This window comes from Mastigoproctus giganteus, chromosome 2 (assembly GCF_048544385.1).
Source record: "Mastigoproctus giganteus isolate SK-2022 chromosome 2, ASM4854438v1, whole genome shotgun sequence".
Taxonomy (NCBI): domain Eukaryota; kingdom Metazoa; phylum Arthropoda; class Arachnida; order Uropygi; family Thelyphonidae; genus Mastigoproctus; species Mastigoproctus giganteus.
The window spans coordinates 236236017-236258013 of NC_143576.1; the positions used below are offsets into that span (position 1 = coordinate 236236017).

The 21997-nt window shown below is 36.1% G+C and overlaps 1 protein-coding gene across 1 annotated transcript in view; it reads left to right on the plus strand.

Annotated features, from left to right (window-relative positions):
• caly (ubiquitin carboxyl-terminal hydrolase calypso) overlaps positions 1 to 21997 on the plus strand; it is a 175797-nt gene that overhangs the window by 113595 nt on the left and 40205 nt on the right. The window contains exon 8 of the mRNA XM_090390239.1: positions 14507 to 14640. Coding sequence (XP_090246365.1) covers positions 14507 to 14640 — 134 coding nt within the window. The remainder of the gene's footprint in view (positions 1 to 14506; positions 14641 to 21997) is intronic.

The window sequence follows — 21997 nt, forward strand, 5'->3', positions numbered from 1 at the left end:
GAAGGTAGATGGCCCCCAACCCCACTCTTCCAGCCCATCTGTGATTCCCAGAATTTGATTTTCTGAGTGGAGTCTGAAAGACTCCTGTGTGTAGTTATGGGTTAAACTTGTCTGAGCATGCACTCACTTACATGTACAGTCCACTCAACCACAGAGCCTATATAAGTGGCACATCCCTTATGTGGTCACAGTACTCCTGTAAAAACTGTCGTGAGCTCTCATTGTGTGTTAGTTTCCTTTTAGTATGGCAACTATAAAGTGTATAAACAGTCCCGACAATTTTGTTACATATGTGGTTGTTTTGTTCCTGTAAAGCAGAGGCGAAATATTAACGATTTTGTAAAAAAATCATATTATGCATAGTTTGACATAAAACTAGGCGATCAGGATAAATTGTGGGCACCGCATAAAATATGTCATACGTGTGTCGAACATCTTAGAAAATGGAGTCAAGAAAAAAAGATGAGCTTGCCATTTGCTATTCTTATGGTATGGCGCGAGCCAGTAAGCCATGCTGAATGTTACTTTTGTGTGTGTGACGTTAAAGGTTACAATTCAAAAAATAAAAAGGACATCAAATATCCAGATCTACCGTCAGCCATAAGACCGGTTCCACATGGACTTGATCTGCCTGTAAAACCTCCACCAGAAACTTTGGAGTCCACGTCTTCTTCCACCGAAGCAGAAGTAAAGAGGTTAGTGAAGAGGAGTGTTATCAATCAGAAAATATTTAACGCCTCGGCAATTCACGCAAGTCAAACTGAACGATTTAGTAAGGGACTTAGGTCTTCCAAAGTATGCTGCTGAAATTCTGGGATCCGGACTTAAAGCAAAGAACTTACTTGCTCCAGGTACATCATTTTCCTGGTACAGAAATAGTTAGAGGAAGTTTATACAATATTTTTCACGAGAAGGTTCTTGTACAAAGGGTACTAGGAAAGTTTTGCAATATGAGGCAACAATGAATCACAGGAAGCTGCTTGTTGCTGCATGTTGAGACATGTTCATACGTGCATAGTAGCCGCCACGCCAAGTCGATGGGCTCAGTTATTCATTAGTAGTGAGAGTGTAAAGTGCTTGCGATGGCATCGTGGTCACGAAATGAGATAAGGACAGTTTTGCGGTATAATTTCGTGCGTGGTTTAACCATAGACCAGTGCTTAGAAGAAATGACTCTTGCACTAGATGATGATTGTCCACATCGTACAACGATATTCAGGTGGTAGAGAGAATTCCAAAGGGGAAATTTCACTCTGGAGGATTCTGAGAGGCCGGGAAGGCCACGAACGTCAGTTACGGAGGAAAACGTTACTGCTGTGAGGAAAATGCTTGACGAAAACAGGCGAGTGACCTACCAACAGATAGAGGATACTTTGGGCCTAAATGCACCAGCAATTCGTTTGATTCTGCAAGATCATTTGCACGTGAAGAAACTTTGTTCTCTCTGGGTGCCGCATCAACTGACTGAAGAGCAGATGACACGACGTGTGACTTGGTGCCGGGAGATGTTAAAAAAGTTTGATAAGGGACAATCTCGGTATGTGAACAACATCGTGACAGGTGACGAGACTTGGCTGTACTATTACGATCTGCCGACCAAGGCTCAAAACAAAGTTTGGGTCTTTGATGATGACGACACACCCGTAATTGTCAGAAAATCCCGATCTGTAAAGAAGAAAATGATAGCTGTATTTTTCAAATCGAGTGGAATTGTGGAACGTCTTGTTTTGGACACGCAGAAGACAGTCACAGCTAAGTGGTATACTGAACAATGCCTGCCTAAAGTCATTGGATCTATGAAGAACCTGCGGCCAAAGTCAAGAATGGACACCTGGTACCTCGATTACGATAATGCTCCAGCTCACCGCGCCAAAGCCTGCACCGAATATTTGACCACGACAGGACTGAAACTTCTCGAGCACCCTCCCTACAGTCCAGACCTTGCTCCCTGCGACTTTGCACTGTTCCCGCATGTGAAAATGAAGCTAAAAGGGAGGCGGTTTTCCAGTGATGAGGACCTTTTACGGGCTTGGGACAACGAGTATGCTTTACTCCCTAGTGAAACTTGGCAGAACTGGTTTAAAGATTGGTTTCGGAGGATGGAGAGGTGTATTGAATGTAGAGGAAATTACTTTGAAAAAATTAAATAAACAAAGCTGTATTGCAAAACTTTCCTAGTACCCTTTGTATATTGCAGTGATATCGCTGGTTTAACTTAGGAGCTCCATCATATGTTCCTAGTGAATGGAGACTATTTATAGTCTCTTCTAAGACTAGTTTAAAATATGTTCTCTTGTATAATGGAGGTAAATACACATCTGTGCCAGTTGCTCATTCAGTCTATTTAAAAGAAACTTATGACAATCTAAAGTTGCTTTTGGAGAAAATTAAATATCAAGAATGGCAACTGTGTGGAGACTTAAAAATGTTTTATGTATGTTGTTGGGGCAACAGGGTGGGTACACCAAAATGCCATGCTTTATTTGTGAATGGGATAGCAGAGCTAAAGTGCTGCATTGGACAAAGAAGCAATGGCCTCGGAGGCACAATCTTACACTGGGGTCAAAAAATATTGTGCACGAAAGTTTGGTGAAGCCAGATACTTTTACCTCCACTGGATATCAAGTTAGGCATAATGAAGCAATTTGTTAAAGCATTGAATAAGGATGGCAACCGCTTTAAGTACCTTTGCAGTAAATTTCCCGGTTTATCTGACGCAAAACTTAAGGAGGGTATCTTTATTGGTCTCCAAATTAGAAAATTGGTTTTAGACGGTCAGTTTGAAACTACTGTGACTGGCATTGAAAGGGAAGCCTGGATTGCTTTTAAAAGTGTAATGGAAAACTTTCTAGGAAATCATAAATCACAGGATTATGAGAAAATTGTTCAAAATATGCTCGAAAAGATTTGCAATTTAGGTTGCAATATGAGCATCAAAATTCACTTTTTGCATGCCCATCTTGATTTTTCCCCTGAAAATCTTGCACAGATGAGCGAAGAACAAGGGGAGAGATTCCATCAGGACATGGAGCAGAGGTACCAGGGAAGGTGGAATACAAGCATGATGACTGACTACTGCTGGAACCAGTCTTATGGCTGACGGTAGATCTGGATATTTGATGTCCTTTTTATTTTTTGAATTGTAACCTTTAACGTCACACACACAAAAGTAACATTCGGCATGGCTTACTGACTCGCACCATACCATAAAAATAAAGAAACCGGGCAATGTACATAAAGGAAAAACGATTAAACGTTCTTTTCAAACAAGAGATGAAAGGTCTGATTAATGAAAGTTTCAGAATTTTGATTAATACTTGTTAGTATTTACGTATTTTTTGATATACAAAAATGTAATCCTATCAATTTGTCATTACTAAATACAATAAAGTTATATACTTTTGTAAAAAACAATACTTTTTTATTTCTTAAATTGTGATGTATCTGGATGTGATAGAAAAAAATCTAAGTTATATTTGAAATCACAGCAACTTATTTCGGCAGTAAGACCTATTGAAATCAAACCCCAGTGAACAAACTTAAATTTGTAAACTAGTGTTGTCAGCAGTGATTATTCATGCATTAAGAATTTGCAGATAAAGGAACCTTTGGGTGACACTGATCACAATGTACTGATATGGGAATTATTTAAAGATGTACCTAATGTCAAGACTAAAGGGAAGGGCTTTTGCTTTCGTCAAGGTACAGAGGGCTCAGAGAGTTATTAAATTCTGTACAGTGAGATCAACTGATGATGTTACCAATGTTGAATTCTAAATAGGAATCCTTCTGGGACTTAACCTCGGAGGCTACTAATCTTTTCATTCCAACTAAGAAATACTGTTCAATTGATGTCAAATGAATTAATGAGGTTCGTGGTAGAGAAGAAAAATGTATGGAATGCGTATAAATTATCAGGTGACACAAAAGACTATGGCAGATATAAGCTTGTCTGTAATCAAGTCACAAAGGAGGTTAGGCAGGCGAAAGCAGATTATGAGAAATCTTTGACAATGGATGCAAAAAAAAAAAAGAGTTCTTTACTTATGTAAACTCTAGAAGGAATAGGATGAATCAGATTGGACCACTTAACATTGATGGGTTGACTATTGATGATCATGCTCAAGTAGCTGATAAAATGAAAGAGTATTTTGCATCTACATTCACACATGAAGAGTTATTCATTGAGGGGAATGCCAGAGGTTTATCAAACTCTAACAGGGAGCTAAGTGATTTTGTAATAAATGAGAGCAAAGCAGAGGAGAAATAGTTGAAGTTAAACATAAGGAAAGCACCTTGGGTGGAAGGGATCTATCCAGTTATATTAACGAAGGCAGCAAAAGAAGTAAGCAAACTCTTAGCCATAATTATGAGAGCTTCCTTGGAGTCATGGGAGATTCCCATGGACTGGATGTGTGCAAATGTATCACCAATTCACAAAGGGGGGTTCAAAAGGTGACACAAGTAGCTATAGACCTGTTAGTTTAACTTGTGTTCCCGGAAAAATAATGGAGTCACTGGTTAAAGAACTATTGCAGGGTCATATAGACAAGACTGCAGTTATAGTTCAGACACAGCATGAGTTTGTTAAGGGGAAGTGTTGTCTGACCAATTTGATTGATATACTATGATGTGGTCACAAAGGAACTGGATGCAAAAAAAATAATTTTGATGTCATATACTTGAATTTTAGAAAATCTTTTGATACTGTTGCACATGGAAGACTACTGTACAAATAGGAGCAGTATAGTATTAAGGCAAGTTGCTGCTATGGATAAAGGGATGATTTTGTGGGAGAAGACAGAGAATGGTAATCAATGGACACTGCTATTCCTAGACTAATGTTATTAGTAGTCTCCTAGGGTTTGGTGTTGGGCCATTGTTTGTTTTCTATATTTATCAATGATATTGATGAAGGTATATTAGGCTTAATGTCCAAGTTTGCAGACAATATGAAGATTGGCAAGATTGTTAATGACATTTATGACAGTAAGCTACTGCAACAGGATCTAGAAAAGTTTGGCAGATGGGCTGAAAAGTGTCAACTGAAGTTTAACGTTGACAAATGCAAAGTACTGCATATGGGTAGCAGTAACCCCAGAGTAATGTACTAACTTTGCAGTACTACATTCAGAGTAGTATAGAATGAAAAATATTTGTTGGGTGTAATTGTGCAGTCAGATATGAAGTTATCAGATCAGTGCAAATAGGATGCAAGAGCAGCTCATGGGGTCTTGTCAATGATATACACGAATTTTGCTAGCAGGGATAAGGAGGTAATATCCCCTCTAAGGCACTGGTCAGGCCACACCTTGAGTACTGCATACAGGTCTCGAGGCCTCATTTTAGGAAGGATGTAGAGCTGCCGAAATGAGTACAGAGAATGGCAGTGAGATTGGTGAAGGGAAAAAAGGATTGCTGTTACCAAGAAATGCTTAAGTTCTGCAAATTACAACATTTGGAGACTAGGTGACCTGATTGAGTTGTATAAGGCCTTGAATGATTTGAGCAAGCTGAATGCTAATGGGATTGCTCTTGCTCAGATTACGCATCTAAGGGAAATAAATTCAAATTGAGGAAAGACAGTTGTAGAATAGATGTGTGGAAAATTACTTCTAGCTAGCATGACAGATGGATTGCTGGAACAGCAATCTATCTGTCATGGTCGAAGTTGATAGCTTAAATAAATTCAAGGAAGAAGAGCGACTAACATTTGGAGCAAATGGATGGGTGAAATGGAAAGAGGTTTTTTTTTTTTTTTTGCCTGATACTGTTTATGCCTCTACTAATGCTAATATTGCAAAGCAGGCTAATCAATTTGTAAAGAAAGGTATTATACAGTAAAACATTACTGATGCAAATAATTTTAAGCCACTTCATCTTACTAACATTGGTACTGGAGCTTCTACACATCTTAAATGCTTGAACAAGGAAGAAATGCCTGTTTTTAAAAAATAATATGCAGAGTCTCTGAAAACTTTATATTTAAAACTTATTCAGAAGTATACTTTAAAGTATAAAATAGTGTCACGAGCTATATGCATTTCACATGATATTGTGTTGATTTACATTGTCCTCTTTTTTGACTAACTGCAGCATCAGAATATTTCATTGAGGAACTTCACTTTACCAGGAGTTTTAGATCAAATAAAATCTGATTATTTACAGATTTATGAATCTGTATTTATTCATTCTCTGTTGCATAGTTGTAATTCATCAACTGACAAACTTAATATATCTCTGATGAAGGTTTTGAGTGAAAATACTGCAAACAGTACAGTTCTTGTAGGTTTAATCTGCAAGATTTTAATTTTATTTTAAGATAAATGCATCAGTTGATTGAAGTTTTTCAGTCAACAGACTATGTTTGGTGGAAAAATTGGTGAATATGCTGTCTCATTGCCCTGAAAATTTCCAATTGCTGGTGGCTTAGAAACTTTGGAAATTACTAAAAATCTGTTACAGGATGTAAGAAATTCTTCAATTATCAGGAAAGAAGCTATATACATAAAGCAAAAACAGATGAAGATGAACAGGTGAATGAACATAAGAAAACAACAAGAGAGTTATATTTAATGAAAAATGGAGAGGAGGAACACAAAAGAAAAAATGTAGTTATTAGATGATGCAATTTTGAGATTGAAGTGAGCTATCATAGCAGTTAGCATTAGCATTGGCATACGATGCAAGAAAGTAAGCTTATTATGCAGCATCAGCCAAGAAAAAAAAAAAAGAAAAAACAATTTCATTTCACGCAACCATTCTCTCTAAAAGTTTGTCCAGCTCCTCCTTGAATTTATTAAGCTATCAACTTCCACAATGACAAATGGAAGTTTGTTCCACCAATCAACCGCCCACTGGCTAAAGGCAAACTTCCACACATCTATTCTACAATTGCATTTCTTCAGTTTGAATCTATGCCCACTCAGGTTCTTAATCTGAGGAAGAGGAAGAATCCCATCAGCATTCAGCTTGCTCAACCCATTCAAGGCCTTATACACCTCAATCAGATCACCTTGCAGGTGCCTACTCTCCAGGTGCTGCAATTTGCAGAATTTAAACCTTTTTTGGTAAGAGCGCCCCTTTGTTCCCCTAACCAGTGTGGTTACCTTCTTCGTACTTGTTCTAGTAACCCTACATCTTTCTTAAAATGAGGCCTCCAGACCCGTACACGGTACTCTAGGTGTGGCCTGACCATTGCCTTGTACAACGGGATAATCGCCTCCCTCTCCCTGCCAACAAAATTCCTATATATCATTGACAAGACTCTGTGACCTGCCCTGGAAGCCCGTCTGCACTGCTCAGCAACTTTGACTGCACAATTACCCCCAAGTCTTTTCCACTTTCCACTTCCCTGAGTGAAGTACCACACAGTTGGTACGTTACTCTTCGGTTATTGCTACCCATATGCAGTACTTTGTATTTGTCAATGTTAAACTTCAGCTTCCACTTCTCAGCCCATTTGCCCAACTTGTCTAGATCCAGTTGGAGTAGAATACTGTCTTTACTGTTGTTAACAACCCTGCCAACCTTTGTATCATCTGCAAACTTGAACATTAATCCTGATATACCTTCATCAATATCATTGATGAATACACAAAACAACAATGGGACCAGCACTGAACCCTGAGGAACTCCACTAATAAATTTGGCCATGAAGAGCAGTGCAACTTACCCTTAATGCCATACCTCTCCAATTTATACAGCAATCTTCTATGTGCAACAGTATCAAAAGCTTTCCTGAAATCCAAGTGTATGATATCAAAATTATTTTTGACATTCACTTCTTTTGTGACCACATCATAGTATCGAATGAAATTGGTCAGGCAAGACCTCCCTTTAACAAACCCATGCTGCGTCATAACTATTACTGCAGTCTTGTCTAGCTGATATTGCAATGCTTCTTTAACTAGTGATTCCAATTCGAAAATTGTAGATCTCTTAAAGTAATTTTCTAAACCTTACTATATACAGAAGCGATACAAAACTAGGAACAAGAATTTTCGGAAAAAATACTCACACGGGCAAATACTTACACTTTGAATCGCATCATCCCCTTAACATGAAAAAAAGCAGTCCTTTATAATCAAATTTACAATGCTATAAAATACAGTTCCACACATTACGACCTTAATAATGAACTTCAATATCTTACAAGTAAATTCATATCTAGGAAATATCCTATTCAATTAATCAAACAAACTATTATCACAGTCCAAAATAATATTAACAACCCACCCAAAACGTTTCCAATTATAATTCACGTATTATACTCCCTTACCATAGTAATTTTGCCAATCAATTCCGCCATTTATTCAAAGGTACCGATATCACCCTTACATTCTCATCTTATAATAAACAAGGTTCATTATTCAACTCATATAAAGACACACAAAATTACCACGTTAGTGACATGAATAATATTGTCTACTTAATAAAATGTCAACATAACTGTAATGCTTGCTACATTGGTAGCACCACCACAAAATACGGTTCTATCAAAACATCAAACACACGTGCGTACTACCACTACAATAGCTTTAGGACGGGACAGTCCAATACCGAATTAGCAACACATGTTAAATCCCACAACCACATCCCCTTAGTAGATTCAGCCATTCCTATTATCAAATTAAAATCCAGTTTTAAAATTTTCCAATACGAAGCCCTAGTTATAGAATGGTTTCGCCGCCATTCCACTCTCCAAGTATTAAATTCCAAACTACCCCTAACATAGCACCGGTCTGGAATCTCATGCACCTGAGATTCCCACGTGTATCCAGGAGCATCACGGGAACTTAGTCTTCTTAAATACATGCATTCACTCTAATTCTACCATTGCCAACTGAAGATGTGTAAAACGAAAGCCACTTGTTATGGCTATTGGCCTTCTGTTTTCAACCATATAACTTCAATTGTTCCAATTTCAACATTGACAACCAAGGACGAAGACATGCACTTCTACTTCATTGCGCATATTTTAATTCTGTTTTTAAATCCTAACTTATTCACACTAACTTAAATTTAAAATTATCATCCATTTTATTCTAACATTAATGCAGATTATTAAAATTTGAACACCTCCAGTCCATGGGGACATCCCCTGACTCCAAGGAAGCTCTCATAATGATGGCTAAGGGTTTGCTTACTTCCTTTGCTGACTCCTTTAATATAACTGCATAGATCCGGTCCACCCCAGGTGACTTAGCATTAGTAGAGGCATATGATGCAAGAAAGCAAGCTTCCTTATGTTTAACTTCAACAATTTCTCCTCCACTTTGCTCCCAGTTATTACAAAATCACTTAGCTCCCTGTTAGAGTTTGATAAACGTCTGGCATTCCCCTCATTGAATAACTCCTCATGTGTGAATGTAGATGCAAAACACTCATTCAGTTTATCAGCTACCTGAGCATGGTCATCAATAGTCAACCCATCTATATTAAGTGTTCCAATCTGCTTCATCCCTTTCCTTCTAGAGTTTACATAAGTAAAAAACTCTTTGCATCCTTTGCCAAAGATTTCTTGTAATAGGCCTTCGCCTGCCTAACCTCCTTTGTGACGTGATTATAGAAAAGCTTATCTCTGCCGTAGGCTTCTATGCCACCTGATAATTTATATGCATCCCATACATTTTTCTTCTCTGCCACGAGCCTCATTAATTCATCTGACATCCATTTAAGCCGGAACCTTGAACAGTATTTCTTAGTTGGAATGAAAAGCCTAGTAGCCTCCAAGATTAAGTTCCTGAAGCCTTCCCATTTAGAATTCAACTTTGGTAACATCTTCAGTTGATCCCACTGTACAGAATTTAAAAACTGTCTGAGACCTGTGTAGTCACCTTTACCAAAGCAAAAGCCCTTCCCTTTAGCCTTGATGGTAGTTACATCTTTAAGTAATTCTCATATCAGCACATTGTGATCACTGTCACCCAGTGATCCCTTTATCTGCAAATTCTTAATGCATGAATAATCACTGCTGATAATCAGATCAAGAGTATTACTTCCTCTGATTGACTCTCAAACATGCTGCTGTAGAAAACAGTCACAAAAAAGTCTTGCTAGTGTGTGAGTGACCAATCCACAAGTTCCAGTCAATATCTGGAAAGTTAAAATCGCGCATTATCAGACATTCTGATTTACTGGCCCACTCTATTTCTCTGCACAATTCCTCATTATACTCATCAGATTCATTAGGCCTATAACATGCACCCACTCTCATTTTTCCTTTCCTGGTGCTTATGTCACACCAAACAGACCCAACATTGCATTGTCCACCAACATCAGTTGGATGCACTTCCTTAGATTTTGTGTGTGTTTAACTAACAATCTAACTCCTCCTCCCGTCCCGTCCAATTCCAATTCTGCACTGTTTATATCTGTGTGACACCACATCTCTGATATCCCAACAATATCTGCATTTGATATCTTGACTAGCATTGGTGTACATGCAAATATACTTGTACCTGTTTCTTCTCTTAGTTACCCTGACACAGCCCATGTATTTATTTGTTCCACTGACTCCTGGAAATCTCCATTGCCGTGCTTTCATGCTGCTGTTCATTCCAATGCAAGAATGAAGAATCACTGTGCAAAAATAACTTTTGCCTCTGTCTGCAGCCACTGTTAACCTTTATTAGTCTGTGTATCCCTCCAACCTAGCAGTTAGCATTAGCATTAGTAGAGGCATTTGATGCAAGAAAGCAAGCTTATGCAGCATCAGCCAAAAAAAAAATAATAAAATAAAATAAAATAAATAAATAAAAAAAATAAATAACCACTTCCACTTCACCCATCTGTTTGTTTGAAATACCTGTCCAGCTGAGCCTTAAACTTATTTAGGCTATCAACTTCCACAACAAGGGATGGAAGCCTGTTCCACCAACCAACCACCCGCTGGCTAAAGGCGAATTTCCGCATGTCTATCCTACATCTGTCTTTCCTCAATTTGAATTTATGCCCTCTCAGGTGATTATTCTGAGCAAGAGGGAGAATCCCATCAGCATTGAGCATGCTCAAACCATTCAAGGCTTTATACACCTCTATCAGATCACCTCGCTGGTGCCTAGTCTCCAGACACCGTAATTTGCAAAACTTAAACCTTTCTTCGTAAGAGCACCCCTTTGTTCCATTCACTACTTTTGTTGCCCTTCTCTGTACTCGTTCCAGCAGCTCTACATCCTTCTTGAAATGAGGCCTCCAGGCCTGTATAAAGTACTCTATGTGTGGTCTGACCATTGCCTTATACAAGGGAATAATCACCTCCTTATCCCTGCTAGAAAATTTCCTATATATCATTGACAATACACCATGAGCTACTCTTGCAGCCCATCTGCACTGCTCAGAGAACTTCATATCTGCCTGCACAATCACCTCCAGGTCCTTTTCATTCTCTACTGTCAGTGTAGTACCACAGAGTTGATACATTGCTCCGGGGTTGCTGTTTCCCATATGTAGTACTTTACATTTGTCAATGTTAAACTTCATTTGCCACCTCTCAGCCCATCTGCTCAACCTTTCCAGATCCTGTTGCAGCAGCAGCATAGCGTTAGTAGTGTCCTTAACAACCCTGCCAACCTTTATATCGTCTGCAAACTTGGACATTAAGCTTGATATACCACCATCAATATTATATATAAATACAGAGAACAATAATGGACCCAACATGAACCCTGAGTGACTCCACTAATAACATTAGTCCACGATGAGCAGTGTCCATTGATTACCACTCTCTGCCTTCTCCCCCCTCAACCACCCCTTTATCCATAGCAGCAATTTGCCTCCAATGCCACACTGCTCCAATTTGTGCAGCAGTCTTCCATGTGCAACAGTATCAAAAGCCTTTCTAAGATCCAAGTATATAATATCAAAGTTACTCCCTGCATCCAGTTCTTTTGTGACTGCATCATAGTATCCAATCAAATTGGTCAGGCAAGACTTCCCCTTAACAAAACCATGCCGTGTCCGAGTTATAACTGAAGTCTTGTCAAGATGATCCTGCAGTGCTTCTTTAACCATTGCCTCCATTAATTTTCCGGGAACAGAAGTTAAACTCACAGGTCTATAATTACTTGTGTCAGCCTTTGATCCTCCTTTGTGAATTGGGGTCACATTTGCACATCTCCAGTCCATGGGTACCTCCCCTGAGTCCAAGGAAGCTCTCATAATTATGGCTGAGGGTTTGCTTACGTCCTTTGCTGCCTCCTTTAATATAACTGGATAGATCCCATCCACCCCAGGTGCCTTTCTTGTGTTTATCTTCAACAATTTCTCCTCCACTTTACTCTCAGAGATTACAAGATTCTCTAACTTACTGCCAGAGTTGAATACACCTCTGGCATTCCCCTCGCTGAATAACTCCTCATGTGTGAATGTCGATGCAAAATATTCATTTAGTTTGTTAGCTACCTGAGCAGGATCATCAACAGTTGACCAATCTGATTCATCCCCTTCCTTCTAGAGTTTACATAAGTAAAGAACACTTTGCTGTTTTTCTTTGCATTCTTTGCCAAAGATATCTCGTAATCTGCCTTCACCTGCCTAACCTCCTTTGTAACTTGGTTACAGATCCACTTGTATCTATCATAGGCTTCTGTGTCAGGCCCCTGCGTAGCCAGGTGGGAAGGAGCAGCCGTGCGTAGCACACGATGCTTGATTAGACCGGGGTTCGAGCCCGTCACCACCAAATATGGAGGATGCGGAAAGGTCAGAGAATGACCACTGCATATCCGTGAGCAATATGGCCTTAGTTGCTAATGCTCCAAATAACAACAACAACAACAACTACAGCTTTTGTGTCACGTGTTAATTTGTATGTATCCCATGCATTTTTCTTCTCTGCCATATGTCTCATTAGTTCATCTGACATCCATTTAGGCCTAAACCTTGAACAATATTTCTTAGTTGGTTAAAGCCTAGTAGCTTCCAAGATAAGTTCTTTGAATGCTTCCCATTTTGAATTTGCTGTTGATAACATCATCAGTTGGTCCCAATGTATAGAATTTAAATACTGTCTCAGTCCATCGTAGTCACCTTTACCAAAGCAATAACCCTTCCCTTTACCCCTAATGGTAGTTACCTCTTTGAGTAAATCCCACTTCAGCATACTGTGATCACTGCCACCTAGTGGTTCATTTCTCTGCAGATTCTTAATGCATGAAGAATCACTACTGATAATCAAATCAAGAGTATTACTCCCTCTAGTTGCCTCCCGAACATGCTGATGTAGAAAACAATCATCCAATAAATCCACAAAAGCCTTGCTAGTGTGTGAGTGACCAGCCCCCAAATTCCAGTCAATATCTGGGAAATTAAAATCCTCCATTATAAGACTCACTGATTTACTGGCCCACTCTATTTCCCTGTAGAGTTTCTTATTATACTCATTAGAGTCATTAGGCCTATAGCACACTCCTACTCTCAATTTTGATCTCCCAATGCTTATGTCACACCAAACTGACTCGACACTGCACTGTCCAGCGATGTCGACTGGACAGTGCAGTGGTTATGCTATTAGTTAAGAAATACATAAAATAAAATTTTATGTATTTCTTAACTAATAGCATAACCCCTCCTCCCTTCCTATCCTGTCTATCCTTTCTGTAGACATTGCATTCCCCAAATTCCAGTTCTGCATTCCTTATATCTGTGTGACACCATGTCTCTGAAATCCCAACAATATCTGCCTTTGATGTTTTGAGCAATACCTCAAATTCATCAAATTTATTTACTAAACTCCTAGCATTGGTGTACACGCAAGTATACATGCACCTGTTCTTTTTCTTAGCTACCCTAACACAACCCATGTGTTTACTTGTACCCCAATGATTCCCAGCAGTTTCTGAAATATCCTGCATCTTATTTTCCAGGCTGCTGCTCATTCCAATAGAAGCAGTGCAAGAATCACTTTCACCTCTGCCAGTGGCTACTGTTAATCTATTAGTCCTTGTATCCCCCCAATCTAGCAGTTTTCCGACCTACCTAACACTGCCTCAGTAGCATCAGCAAACATTCTTGCACCCTTTCTATTTAAGTGTATCCCATCCCTGTAGAAGCAGTCTCTCCTGTTAACAAGTACAGACCAGGCTGAAAAAAATTCTAGCCCTTGAGCCTTGCACAATCTTTCCAGGGCCGAATTGATCGACAGGGCTCTCATCATATACTCCCTCCTATCGTGTCTGGGCAGAATTGCAGTTATTTGTTATAGAATTGCAGTTATTTGTTATAGCATCAAAATTGTATGATGCATACTACATATTTTTGTAAATAGAAAGATTAAAGAAGGAATGCAATTGGGGCAGTTTGATGTGTCATTCTTTCTTTTATCCTTGTGTTTTTTCAACCAGTTAAGGTTATCATGAAATTTTTTGTGAAAGGGCATTAAAAGTTAATGAAAAGTAATGAATTTCTCTTTTCAAAGATTTGTAGGTGCCCTGTGTACATAACTCACGATATTTTGTAATTCAAATTATGGTGTAATTTGAAATATTTTATTTTTATTTTTTTACAGTTAGTAAAATTAACCCACCCTGAACTCACATCAGATGATCATGCAGCATATATTGCTGCAATGAATAAAGGTAAAAAACAGAAAGATTCTGAAACAAATGGTAAATCTGAATCAGAAGTCACCCCTGCCCAGAGGTATGTTTTTGCTTTTTGTGTGCTTAAATTGCTTAGAGCAGTAAATATTACAATCTCACTTATGTTAAATTCTGAGGTTTATGAGAGGTTTATGTCATTTAGCTATCCTCACTGTTTTAGTAACTTTACATCTCCTGTGGTAAAGTTAAAAAATAATTTCATCTAGCATCCAAAATAAGTCCAGAGTATTTTTATATTTTGTAATGTAGACAAAATTTATATATATATATATATATACACATAATTATAATTATTGATAAAAAAGTAAAGAAAGTTAAAACGAAAGTAACTGTAACTAATATGTAAATAATATTTATGAGTCAATGCAGTTGCAAGCAATCATGCAATGCACACATAATGTCTATAATATTACGGATAATATAAAGAAAATAAATCCAACAATAATACCATCAGGGACCTAAGACAACGCAAAAAAAAAAAAAAATAATAATAATTATTATCGCTTTTTACTGACAATCTAGATGACGTCAACTGGGGCCAACCACCCAGAATGAAGGCAAAAAACGACAAGGTTCTCTGTTTCTGTGATGATCAATATATGCTAAGTAATTTAAATCTAAACCAAATATAAACCGGTATAGGCCGAAAATAAATCGAATTTAAATAAATCGAAAGATGATAATAAAATTTAGAAATATTAGAATCAAAGGTAAGAAATATAAGTAAAATATAAATGTAAGCATATATTAATCATCGTTGACCCGACAGAGAATGTAATTTAATGATTAAAATAAGATTAAATATATAATACATACTACATATTGACCGTATCTAGGACATAATGTAATAGTCGTCAAAATAATATGTGGTGCTCCCTATGTGATGGATACGGTAAAAATAAATAATTAAATTAAATTAACGCATAGAGAAACATGGAGATAGTAAGAAGAAAAACTAAAGGAGTAGGAATAATAGAACCTGAACTCCACAAAGGCGAAAAATAGTGGTATGGATAAGAAATAGTTTCTCCTACGTCCTCGGATTGCCCTAATAATTTCGGAGAAATAAAAATAAAGAGTGTAGGACAGTTTAAAGACATTACAAGATATAAGTTGTGGCTCGGGTATACCCGGGATCGCAAACCCGTTCCTATAGTAGGACCGTGAGCTGAATTTGCATGTTATCTCAGCGTGAATTTAAGTAAATTTAAATGAATTTAACTATATATTAACTATATATTTAAAAAAAAAAAAAAAAATGATACACTGTAATTTGCAAGCCGGTGGGTACAAGTTTTCTACGCCGTAAGACACCAAGAATGCAAAGTGTATCCTATTTACATATATACATGGCACTAAATATAACGATTATATTGAAAATTATATTAAAACAATAGGTTCAGAAAACAAATTTTTGAAATTAATAATGTTTATCGCTTTCCTGAAATGATATTTCAGGTAAGCGATAGGGAAATTATTATTGATAAACCTGCTGTACAACACTGTTAAGCCCGCTGAACAATTTTTATTACTATTGCAGATATAAGCAATCCTTAGACATTGTGATAAAATTGTATTAGCATGCGCTGATTTTGATATATTAGATTTCCAATTTGTAAGGCTTACTACGTTAAAATTGAATGCATCTCTTTTATTATATACGTTTACGTCTATATTATTATTATGCAATATTTCTATATGAAGATCCAGATAATTTGCTATAGTATCAGAACTATTAGTTTTTTCTAATACAAGTTCTACTGGATATAATTTACTGTAATCCTGGACAAAATGTGGACAATTAAAAACACATATATCATCTACATATCTATATATAAGTAGGTTATCTTGGAATTCTCTTTCTGTATAATGTAGATAAAGGTTTGCGATTATGCTTGATGCTGGACTTCCCATAGGGGTGCCAGTCACTTGTAGGTATAACGATGTTCCGTCATATATATAATTATTAAAGATGCATAATTTTATTAGAGAATCCCAATAGGTTAAATCAACCTTTATAGCATTTTTATTTTCTAAATATAGTTTCTGGAGGACGACTTCTAAGTTATCAAGATTAATGCTCGTAAATAGACTGTTAAAGTCAAATGTTTGTATTTGATGAATATTGTTATTTTTTAGAGCATTTATAATAGGTAAGTTATTATTTATTATAATAGTTTTATTTAAGTTATTTAATATAATTTTAAGTAACTTTTCTAACGTTTTTCCGGGAAATTTAGCATAACTATCTCTGCATGATGTTATGAATCTAAAAGCAATTGGTGTTTTGTGAAATTTGGGTATGCCATATATAAATGGAAATTTTAGGTTATTATACTTTAACTTTAATTTTTTATGCAATGCAATTAATTTTTTGATTATTATATTATGGGAAGATGCTATCTGTTTATATGTATGGCTAGACTGTAGTTCATTTTTAATGATTTCTATATAATATGATTTACATATGATTGCATAATTACAAGCAGCTTTGTCAACGGGAGTAATCACAAAATATTCATGTATATCTTTGAGCTGCCTATTTATTAATTTGGTATTATATAGATTATTTTGTATGAATTTCAATTGATTATATTTGCTAGATATGATATTAAGCATTGTAAATAGCCACATGTGGTATGCTTCAACCGGTATGTTATGGTTGTATGCTGATCTTATGCAATATTTAAGTAAATCTAGATATAACAATTTTTTAAAATTAGATTTATTAATAGGTAAATTAGGTCGAAATTTAAAACCCAGTGATAAAATATCTCTAAGTTCAGGATATGGGATTATATCTAAATTGCCGGTTATAATGTGATTATGGTTAGGATCCACGTATCTATGAAATGAAGGTTTGTGGCAAACACATGTATCCTGTTCGATGTTAATATTGTGAAGGTTTGTAGCTATTGTTTTATAGTTACACGCTTTAAGACCAAATGGTCTAGAATATCTAAATCTGATATTAATATGTAAGTTATTAATAGGCAGCAAGTCATTACGTAAATTTATAGTTTTATGTATATCTAAATCATCCATTAATTTATTTTGAAAGTATAAGATGAGGACAGAATTTTCCGGCTGCTTGCTAACATTCAAAATATGACATCTGAATTTGACAATGTCTGATATGATGTGCATAAGATGAGAAGATACAAAGACGTAATCATTGGTTTTCCTATTTAGTGCTTTGAGTACACTAAGTTTAATACTGAAAAGTGTGTTGTGTATTTTACTAATATTTATAGGATCCGTGTCCCACATTTTGAATAAATCTATGAAGTCTCCTAGATGTTCTCGGTTGCTATTATATGTGTTGGATTTACTATATTTCCTATTGCGATTATATTTACGAAGTTTGGCAATTTGAAACATATTATAAACGCAAATATCTTTTAAATTATTCGTCAAATGTTTTTGATTAAATTTATTATTTAGACCATATGGATATAGTGTTTTATATTGTAACATGTTAATATCTTCTTGCAATAATCTATCATTTGCGTTATTAATTACGTTAAGTATAGAAATAAAAATATTACCAAAAGTATGTTTTTGGAAATGTCTGAATTCAATATCATGTTCCAAATTACCTGTTTTCTTGCTGGATTTGTTATTATAAGTTTTAATATCGGAACGATGAAGGTTCATTCTAATATTTAGTTTATTGCTAGTTTGACCAATATATTTAACATTGCAAGTACGACATGTGATCATATATATGACGTTATTCATTTTACAGAATATATGTGAATTCGTATTAATTGTAGCATGATTTGGATGCATATAGGGGCAAGTAAGACATAATTTGTTGTTACAAGGTTGAAATTTAAGAGATGGTGATCGGATATTAGTGCCAGAAGCATTATATGCTAAACTGCTCTGTAAAGTGTGTGATATTTGTGTATGTGTCGATGTATTAACATGGTTAGGATTACTATCCAGGGCAACAATAGTATCCTCGGTCACTTTTATCCTACTCTGCTGATGTAGTATATTATTATATTTAAGTGACATAATAAGGTAAAAGCAAAGTTAATATAAAATAAAATCAAGATGCGCAATCATAAATCCATGAAGGTAAAATTAAGAAGGATCGACGCAGTTAAGAAAATAGGAAAAGAAGAAAAAGCAATCTTAGGTAGCGTGTACTTAACCCAAGCAAAGCTTTTGTATATAATTATAATTATTGATAAAAAAGTAAAGAAAGTTAAAACGAAAGTAACTGTAACTAATATGTAAATAATATTTATGAGTCAATGCAGTTGCAAGCAATCATGAAATGCACCCATAATGTCTATAATATTAGATAATATAAAGAAAATAAATCCAACAATAATACCATCGGGGACCTAAGACAACGCAAAAAAAAAAAAATAAAATAATTATTATCGCTTTTTACCGACAATCTAGATGACATCAACTGGGGCCAACCACCCAGAATGAAGGCAAAAAACGACAAGGTTCTCTGTTTCTGTGATGATCAATATATGCTAAGTAATTTAAATCTAAACCAAATATAAACCGGTATAGGCCGAAAATAAATAGAATTTAAATAAATCAAAAGATGATAATAAAATTTAGAAATATTAGAATCAAAGGTAAGAAATATAAGTAAAATATAAATGTAAGCATATATTAATCATCATTGACCCGACAGAGAACGTAATTTAATGATTAAAATAAGATTAAATATATAATACATACTACATATTGACCGTATCTAGGACATAATGTAATAGTCGTCAAAATAATATGTGGTGCCCCCTATGTGATGGATACGGTAAAAATAAATAATTAAATTAAATTAACGCATAGAGAAACATGGAGATAGTAAGAAGAAAAACTAAAGGAGTAGGAATAATAGAACCTGAACTCCACAAAGGCGAAAAATGTATATACACATACATACAGGCAATCCCCACTTAACGCTAATAATTTGTTCCCGAGAAACAGAGCGCTAAGCAAGTGCCATATTCCCATAAAGTAACACATGTATTTGTGAGTTGCAGTCTATGTCGTAGGACAGTGGTTCCCAAACTACTGAGATTTACGGACCCCTTCAAAAATCAAAACAAGTTTGCAGACCCCCTTCAAAAAAGAAACCCAGTATGAACACTGGGTTTTCTGAAAAGAAATTTCAAAGTTTAATGTGTGAAACAACTCAACTTTATTCTTATTTTTATACAGATACGTAATAATAACTTTATTTATCATCAATTTGTTGTACATAGAACAAATAATTTGAAATATGTATACAATTATATACACTAATCTTATTGAAAATAAGTAATGTTCTGTAATGAAGTTCATTGTGATTCTATCAGTATATTTTTTAAGAAAATAAACACATATTACTTGATACCTTCTGAACATTTCACAGACCCCCTGGAACTGGTCTGCGGACCCCGGTTTGGGAAACACTGCCATGGGATAGTTCCTAATCAATAATAAGTGCTAGTGAAAAGATGCACAAATGTCAGTGAAAATATTTAATATATGAACATTTTTACATATAAATTATTCTATATTACTTACACACCGAAGTCAAAATTAAACTTAAACTGCCAATTAAAATCATGAATTTATTAATCTGATGGCCCTGTGCTGTCAGGTTTTCATACCTTTGGACTGAAAAATGTATCGATTTTGGGTTGTACTTTGTCTCCCTCTTCCTCTCATTGTACAAAATCATGTAGGGATTCATTTCTTTCTTTAAATTTCTTATTACCTTGAAACTTTGTTTCATGGCAGGGTCATTCCCACGGAAATAATCGCACATTTTTTCAGTGTTCAAAAGCTTTACTAAGTCCTTTTGCAGTCAGCGGCCTTATCAGTTCTTCATCTGTTGGATCTTTACCATCTCCCTCAATAGTAAGCTCTTGCTCTTTTGTCATTTCCACGAGTTCTTCATTAGCGAGGCCATCCCTGTTATTATCGATCATCTCTTGTACATTGTAATCGTCAATATCGTCCAATTCTGCTTCTTTTCCAAGTTCAACAATTTGCGCTTTAACTTTCTCAACCGAATCATCAAGTTCTTGGGAATCCTTGATTCAATTCTTCCAAATTTTCCTCCACACTCCATTCATGTTTTCTGAGTCACTTCATCTCAGGCACTTAAAATGTTGTAGGATTTCCAAAACTCCTTTAGGCTTGGTACATTTTTACCAATGTTAATGGTTTTAATAGCTTGGGGGAAAATGTGTTCCTTATGTAGTAAGTTTTAAATGTGGCAATAACACCTTGGTCCATTGGTTGGATCAGAGATGTAGTGTTTGGAGGCATATAAAAAAAAATTTATATGATTTTTCAAGTCTTCTAAGCTCACTTTGCTTGGATGTTGTGGCATGTTGTCCATGATCAGAATTGCTTTATAATCAAGGTTATTTTTCACACATCTTTCCACTGTGGGACAGAAGAATTCAGAGTACCAATCAACGAAAAGAAGCCTAGTTACCCAAATCTTTTTCATTAGCCTTCCAAATTACAGGTAGGTTTGATTTAGTGAAACCTTTAAGAGCCCTTGGATTTTCCAATGGTAAACTAAAAGGGGCTTTAATTTAAAATCTCCCACAGCATTACCACCCAGTAGTAAAGTCAACCGACCCTTCACCGCTTTGAAGCCTAGCATGCTTTTTTTTTTTTTTTTCTTCTGGCATTTGTTTCCAAAAAAGTCCTGTTTCATCTATGTTAGAAACTTGTTGAGCAATATAACACCCCTCTTCAATAACTTTAACAAGTTATTTTTTGAAAGTTTCTGCACTTGCAGCTTCTCCCAGGATTTGCTATGTTGTGTAGGTTATAACACTTTTTAAATCTATCAAACTAGCCCTTACTAGCATTAAATGGCTTCACATTTTTGTCGAGGGGGAGCTTTCTTCAGATCTTCGTATAGACTAATTGCTTTTTATTTAATAATAATTGAACTTAACAGAATTGTGCATGGGATATTATCTTCAATAAAATTATTTAAAGGTTTCTCCATTTCAATCATAATAGCCAGCCTGGTTCTAGTCAATTTAGTTGCCTGCAATGGAACAGATTTCTTTCCTGCTGCTGAAATTAATTCTTTATTTTTCATAATTGTTCTTACAGTCGAACCTGCCAGTCCTAAATTATTGCACACATCCACTTGTTGTTGAGTGGAATTGATTTGCTACACAACATCTCATTTAATTTTCAAACTCCTGTCTTTTTCTTACCGTGACCAGAAGTTAATTTTTCATTAATTATGATACAATGTTCAAGTACACTGTCCATTACGCGGCGCCTCTGTAGCCAGGTGGGAAGGAGCAGCAGTGCATAGCACACGCTTCTTGATTAGACCGGGGTTCGAGCCCGTCACCACCAAATACGGAGAATGCGGAAAGGTCAGGGAATGACCACCG